This window comes from Nelumbo lutea, chromosome 8, assembly GCF_056320005.1.
Source record: "Nelumbo lutea isolate HS-2025 chromosome 8, American lotus-T2T, whole genome shotgun sequence".
Lineage (NCBI taxonomy): Eukaryota > Viridiplantae > Streptophyta > Magnoliopsida > Proteales > Nelumbonaceae > Nelumbo > Nelumbo lutea.
In genome coordinates, this window is record NC_142691.1 from 51,650,876 (window position 1) to 51,658,777 (window position 7,902).

At 38.0% G+C, this 7,902-nt stretch overlaps 1 protein-coding gene across 1 annotated transcript; it reads left to right on the forward strand.

The window, feature by feature from the left end:
- Window positions 1-2,158: 2,158 nt before the first annotated feature.
- On the forward strand, window positions 2,159-5,608 carry LOC148844155 (disease resistance protein RUN1-like). Its single transcript, XM_088956846.1, has 2 exons — window positions 2,159-3,066; window positions 4,670-5,608. The coding sequence occupies exons 1-2, from the start codon at window positions 2,579-2,581 to the stop codon at window positions 5,457-5,459; spliced, it is 1,278 nt and encodes a 425-aa protein (XP_088812972.1). The 5' UTR covers window positions 2,159-2,578; the 3' UTR covers window positions 5,460-5,608.
- Window positions 5,609-7,902: the final 2,294 nt, after the last annotated feature.

Genomic DNA, 7,902 nt, shown 5'->3' on the forward strand with positions numbered 1-7,902 from the left:
CAATCTAAGGTAGTGTATTGATAATCTGAAAAATGCAAAAAACAAAAAAAAAAAAAAATACAGTCATTTATTATAACACTTGAGAGCCATATTGAAAGTCCATGTAAGAGATGATATGAAAACAAATAAAAAAATAAGAGAACAAGTAAATAAATAAGACGTTTGGCCTTTGAATTAGACACTTATTTGACTGCAAGGAAAAGAAAACTAACATTCAAGAATATTTTAGAAGTAGAAAGTATTCATAAGACAGGGGCGGTCCAAAAGAATTTTAGAAGATGTAAAAGCTATTCTTGGTTTCCCAATGTGTTATTTAATTTATTTCACCAAATCAAGAATACTTTGGGGAATTAACTGTCACTTTAAGAGAATTGTTTTGACAACATGAAGCAATTAGTTGTTAGATCACTTGGGAATTTAAATGAACATCTGGTTGGCAATCAAGGAAACTTATTAGAAGCCATTCCAATATGTTATATTGAGAAGCTAGCGGCAATACTTTTTTTGAGGACTTTTAATTCAAAGGTTGTCCTAAATGATTATTGGCATTCTTCTTGCAATGACAACTCAGGCATTGCCTCATACCTTGTATCGTGAAACCCGCATTCAAATGTAACGTATAATAAATTAGAACATAATTGTAATAAGAAAAATAGAGAGGGTTCGAATTCACTAATCTTCTCAGCCCGTGTCAAATTAGGAGGTCTTCCCACTCCCCCCTATGCTTAGACGCAAGCTTGGCCAGACAAGAAGTAAAAAATAAAAGGGATTGGGATTTCAACAATCTCAACTCTGCTCCCTTAAACTACCTCTATTGTTTAAATCGTAATCATTTTATTGAAATATCATTTATGCCCTTCCGTTAAGTTGGATTAGAATTCGCTTCATTCATGAAAAGAAAATTACTGTATCAACCCTTAATAGTTAACTATTAGGCAGGTGGGCAATCCTATTAGCTTCATTCATGAAAACTAAACCCTTCCATGTTTGTTCCAAGCACTCCATTACCACTACAACTTCCGCACGGTGATCATAAACTTTTGTCTATAGCTAAGATAGAAGAAAACGATGTTTAACACAACATATACGAGTTTTATGGTTTTCAAACCTTGAATCTGTAGAAGAAAACATCGTTGTTTTTCAATCCTAATCCTTTCATCTTACATGGTTGTTTTACTGTCAATAGTTTATCTGTTTTTTGTAGTGAGTTTTGTTGTACAAAAAGTTTTTATATTGACTGGTTTGCCTAGAATCTTCCTATCACTGAGGCGTTTTTGCAATGAGTTCAACTGTTTAGACATTTCACTATGAAAGTTCTACTTCTAGGGGGACCATTTACAGAGATTCAAGGTCCAAAGTCAATCTTGGTCCGGGGGCCCATTTACAGAGATTCGAGGTTCAGCAGTGCCTCGAATGATTATGTGTCATGTTTAGAACCCATGTGGATGAGGCGAGTGGGTGGGGGGATGGAGGCTGGGAAAGGCGTTCGGGCGGGGCTGGGCATGCGAGCGAGCGAGATGGGAGGGATGGTGATTAGCCGTGCGAGAATGCAAACTAGCAGAGGTCTGGGTGTGTGAGGGGGGACTTTCAAGAATTTCTTCGAACAAATGGCATCAAAAATCTATATTTTTTCACAACCATTGTGAAATGCTCCATTCACAACAAAATGCTGCATTTACATCTTCCCTAAGCTTCCACCACTATGTCACTCTTTCATCTGATCCTAGTTTTACCTACTCACAATCAGTTGATAAAGCTCGCCTTCCACCAGACCAATTGTACTTGAATCTATCTCGTGATGTCACATGTTATTAACAATGATACCAAAACTATCTCGTGCTTGTAATATAGCACAGGTGATGATTGTGACTCCAAACAAACTAAAGACAATATCTTCGTCTTTGTCGTGTTGATATTTATGTGATGCAGGTGGCTCATAGAGGACGGTCGTGACTAAACCGAAAGGGACCAAACTAAAATAGGCCAAACCAAAAAAGGTGCATTTAGACTGATCAAAATTCTCCTTCAAACCAAACACATCCTGAACATCACATGACTCGGCTGCGTAGGCCTGGCCTGTCTAGTTGCCCCCAGCCGTTCCAACGTAGACCTGCTTTATGAGTTCTGAACTTTGGACAATGGACACCGTTTGGTCCATTTCAGTGTTTCTCTTCCTCGCTCCTCACCCCTCACTCATCAGGCTTCAACGCGGAAATCTTTCTTGTTTTTTTTTTTTTTGGGTTTTCTTCTTGCAGAAGGCATATTCTCTTCTGGTGTTTGGTCTTGTTTCCGCGTGCCTGATCGAGTCTGGAGTCTATTCCGCTCACACCGCCCCATCCGGGAAAGTAAGCACACAGAAACAAAAATCTTTCGAAGAAGCGGCAGCGTTGACTCCGTGTGAACAAACTTTAAACGCAATGGCTCTAGCAGAGCGCCACAGTTTTTTCTGTTTTTTTGTCTCAGTCAGAAGTCAGAAGATCGCCGATCCTCCACAACTACAAGCACCGGCCGGGAGTCTCAGAAGCCCCTCTCCTCAATCCCATCTCTCGTTAACCCTTTTGCTTAATTTCTTTAATTCATGGCTCCTTCATCCACCTTTTCCACTTCCCAGTGGATTTACGACGTCTTCCTCAGTTACAGCTCAGACACCGGCAAGAACTTCACTGATCACCTATATGCTGCTTTGGTCCAAAAGGGAATTCACACCTACAGGGACGAATTGAGAAGAGAAAAGGTCCAAAGCATGTCGGAATTGCTCAAGCCGATTGAAGAATCAAGGATTTGTATTGTTGTTTTCTCCAAAAACTATGCTTCATCGACCCGGTGCCTCAATGAACTTGTGAAGATCCTGGAATGCAGGGAGGCATTGGGGCAATGGGTTCTGCCCGTTTTCTACGATGTCGATCCTTCAGATGTCCGGAAACAGACCGGTTGTTTTGCAGCAGCGTTTGCAAAACACGAACGGAGTTTCAAGGGGGAGTTGCTAGGGAAGGCGAAAGGCTGGAGGGCAGCTCTCAACAAGGCTGCAAATTTGTCCGGGTGGGATCTGCCGCATGTTGACAACGGGTAATTCCGACTCAAAAACCTCTCCGTTCTATTAACATTTCCTTATCTTTGTTACTGAATTGAATGATTTTGGGTCTGCTCTTGTTCCTCCTCCAAGAACAAATCTGCTCAAGGGAAGACTTGTAATTATGAATCCTAAAATAATCCAATCTAATTGAATTTTGAGGACCCAACTTCATTCCATGGTTTGCTAGTGTTATTTAATATTCAGTAATTAATAGAAGTGTGAAAAATTTTTAGCATATTATTAAATATTTACATATAAAATACATACAGTTTGGAGTCTACAGAAAATCATCAAGAAAAATTATTTGTAATAGTGCAAATGAGAATTTTGTAAACGTTGGTCTATTTTTGCTTCATGTTTTACTGTATTCTGCTTTAGCTTTCATTTTACTTTGTCTGCATTGAACACAGACAAAAGTGAAACCTATAACAAAACAAAACCAAAAATTGGACTCCAATTCATTTGCACTCCCATACTTTTTGTATCAAAGCAAATGAAATTGTATTGCGAACAAACAAAGCTTTAGTGGTTTGATGGGAATTTCTTCAATGTACATTTTGGTTGTTCTTTGTTTAAAGGTCCATTTTAGCCTCTATTTTCTTAAAACATGGTGTGATAGAAGAAAATTGAAGAAAGTATCTCTTACACAAATTTCTTTCCGATTCAAATGAATCAAAAGAGAGATAGAAGTGTTCCTTGTATATTGCATCCTAACTATTGTCCCCTACTTAGTCCTACACTCAACCAGCTTTTTAAAAGACAATCTAAAAACAGAGTCACCTTTCCCTTGAGGTGACGGATCAGTGGTTCAACTATCCAAGACAAATAGATCAATCCATGCTGTAAGAAATCAAATAGTAAAAATATAAAATATAGATAAAATGTAGAAAAAGGTACAGATGATTACATAAAAAAATTGGGCATGTCTCGAATATTGTACATAATAATTAATACATATGCATTCATCATTTTAAACAGAAATAATTCTGATAAATAGGATATTGTTATTAATGATGGAAATAGCTAAAATGGGGAAAAACAGAAAAAAGAAGAATTAACTGTGGTTTGGAAGAAAAGGTAAGGAAGCCTGTACAAATCTTGTATGGATTTCCCTACCTTTCCTTTCTAAACAACACAGCTTATGTCTAACTCATAACCCACTGGCCAGGTCAAACGATTCAGCAGTTCAAACAGCCATGCCACTACATTGTTGACAAGTCAATGTTTTTTTTTTCTTTTTCAAGTAAACGATTTGAGGTGATCCAAGTTGCCATGAAAAAATGCACTTAGTTCCTTTCGTTAGTTGTAATTATTGTTCATCATATTTGCATTCTTCTTTAATTTCTATGTCTACGTAATTCCTCTGTTGATATTATTATTTACTCAATTTAATCAGATAGTACTTAGCTATTTGTTCAATTCGTGCTTGATTCCACTACTTATTATTCCACAAGCTTACAGTTGAGTAGCAGTGGTTAAAAACCAATTGTCATCAAATTTGTCATGTTGTTTGTGTCTCTGTGTCTTTATGGCTTCTTTCAACTCCCTTAATGTATCTTGTGCTTTTTCTTTCCTCTTAATTTGGATCATAAGCAGGCATCAATCAAAGTGTATCCAGAAAATTATAGAATTGATTATGAGCAAATTGAATGAAACTTCATTGGATGTGGCTACCTACCAAGTTGGGATAGATACTCGAGCAGAGGAAGTAAATAAGTTATTAAGTGTTCAATCAAATGATGTTCGCATTGTAGGGATATGTGGTATTGGTGGAATTGGTAAGACAACTATCGCAAAGGCCGTTTATAACCTCATATTTCACAAATTCGAAGGTAGCAGTTTCATTTCAAATATTAGAGAAGCTTCTAAACAATCCAATGGTTTAGCTCAATTGCAAGAACAACTTCTCTATGATGTTCTAAAGAAAGACATAAGGATTAGCAGTGTTTCTAGAGGGATCAATCTGCTCAAGGAAAGGCTTCCCTCTAAGAGAGTTCTTCTTGTTCTAGATGACGTGGACCAATCAGACCAATTAAATGCATTAGCTAGAAGGCTTGATTGGTTTGGTTTGGGAAGTAGAATCATCATAACAGCTAGAAATGAGCAATTGCTAAATGAGTTTGAAGTCAGAAACATATATAAGCCTAAAGAATTAAATCATGATGAATCCATTCAGCTTTTCAGTTGGCATGCATTTGGACAAGACCATCCTATAGATGGTTACATGGAGATATCAAAACATATGGTAGCTTGTCTTGGAGGACTTCCTTCAGCTCTTGAGTATACGGGTTCTCGTTTGTTCGACAGAAGAAGCATGCCTGAATGGGAAAGTGCTTTAATGAAACTGAAGAGATACCCTTACAGTCAAAGGCAAAAATTAACATAGACTAGTTAAATTTTTATGCACAGGACGATACCAAGAGACCTTCCTTGATAATGGATGTTTGAATGAATGAAGACTTTGCAATTCTAGATTTCCTTGTGACAGACACTAAAAGGAGCAAAAACTGAGAATGCATGATCTTATTCATTACATGTAGAGGGCAATGTTCACGGAGAATCTCTCTCTCTCTCTCTGATTCATGGTTTGTTTTAATTGTTAGAAACTTGGGCCCTGTTTGGTTCGTAGGAATAGGAATCTGGAATCGGAATCGGAATGGGCTATTCCGGTTCCAACTGTTTGGTTGGGCGGAATCGGGAATGGAATTCCCCCATTTGAGGGAATGGCCATTCCCTGCCCCTCCTTTGGGAATGAAAATCACATTCCTTCTGATTTTAATTTTCATTCCCATTCTTGTCTGAACCAAACAGATTATGGGAATGGACCATTCCGATTTCGATTCTAGTTCCGATTTCGGAGGATTTCGATTCCAGATTCTGACTGTGAACCAAACAGACTCTTAGAACATTTGAGAAGTTTTATGAATTTGATAAAAAAAAAGGGGAAGAAGATTGAACTTTATCTTAATTTTCTGTTTCTCTCTTATTTTCTATCAAACCAAACATAACCTATATAGGGCTGGAAACTAGCAATCACAGGATTTTAACTGGTTATGTCATGGACCAAAAATTACAGTTCAGCTCCTTGGAGATAGACATGCTTTCAGCGAAATTGATATAGTAGCAAAGAGGTTCAGTTTATTTTGGGCAAAGCTGTAATCTGATGTATTTTGGGGCTTCTATGTAGGATGACATTCCGGTCATCAAGTTTTATTAACTATTTCTGTAATTAAATCTAATGAAATTTATTTTCTGCTGATAAAAAAGCAGAATATTAACAATAATGTGGCCCGGGCACATTGTACTTCTGCTATGCTGTTTGCATCTAATTCATGGTTTGACCCGGTCCAATCATTTGTAGGTAAAAACCGAACCAACACGGCAACACTTGTGAAGCATCAAGCATATGATACTAGAATTCAATTGACACCACTTCTAAATCGGATCTTAGAGTCGAACCCCAAAAAAGGCCCCTGTTCTGGTTTTCCCGGTTTAATTTGATAGTTTACTTGAATCAGGAGGAATTTCATGAAATGAATTGGGTCCAGTTTGGTTCAATCCAATTCAGTCGAGGGATCTGACATGGTTTTTAAAACATTGGTTGGTTTCCCAAAACATCATACAAGCCTACTTCAATAAACTCTTTAATCAGTTGTTTTGGGCATCTCAAATGATCCAATTTTGCTAGATACATAGCCCTGTTGGGTTCCTCTAGACACTTGGATTAGATTCTCATAACAATCTGGAATACTGCTAATCTTTAAATTTCTGTGCATTCGACACAGAAACATAACTTAAATCACCTCTTAGCTATCAGCATTCTAAAACTCAAAGGTTGGATTATACTGATTAGGATACCACAAGAGTCAAGTTTGATGGCAGCTCAAGAAGAAACCCGGGTGAGGTGGGTATTGGTAGCACCATAATAAGAGATGGAAGGCTGGTCTGGGCCTTTGGTAGACCAATTTATGGGTGGCAGATTCCATAAAAGCTGAGATGCTGTCAGCCCTTAATGATCTTAGAATTGCAAGTCAGATTAATTTGGCCTCTTTCAGTGGGTGGCGACCCGGTGAACACTATAAAATGGATGAAATCTTAGCCCCCCTCCCCCCCCCCCCGACTGCCCCAACAGCACATTCCCGTCATATCGAGAATATCTTCCGATGATGACATCATCATTCCTGGTATTATCATTGGAAGATGTTCTCAATACACGACGGAGATGTGCTATGGGACGTTGTGAGGAAAGTCTTGTGGGGGGCTGATTTGAACTCATCCTAGGGCCTTAGAGATTAGCCCACTATCGTTCAGATGGATTCCCAAGAAGCTTATTGTTATTGCGGATGGCTTAGCAAAATCGAGTGCTTATAGACCTTTGTATAGTGACTCAGCTAATCCAAAGTTCCAAACTATTGTGGAGTTATTGTTTTTTCCTTATTGCCTTGAGTGGTATGGTCTGAAGTGTACATCCTCTCATGTACATCTTTTCTCTATTTAATACAAATTCAGTTACTTCTTTCGGATAAAAAAAAAAACAGAGACAATATGTAATTTAGCCAAATTTGAATATTCAATTGAGTCAATTCAACTCTAAACAGAAAAAAATGGTAAAACAGGATTAATATAGCTGATGCCATAAAGTTTGGATGATGATGATGAGTTAATCCCTTGTATATGTGTTAATCTACACAATATGCAAAAATGAAATCAGGCCTCCGGCAACAGGTTATAGCTCATAGTAGTGAGTGATAAACAAGTAAAAAGGTTATCACCCAATGTTGGTCCCTTATATGGGGATAGGGATGTCAATGGGTCGGGTTTGGCATGGG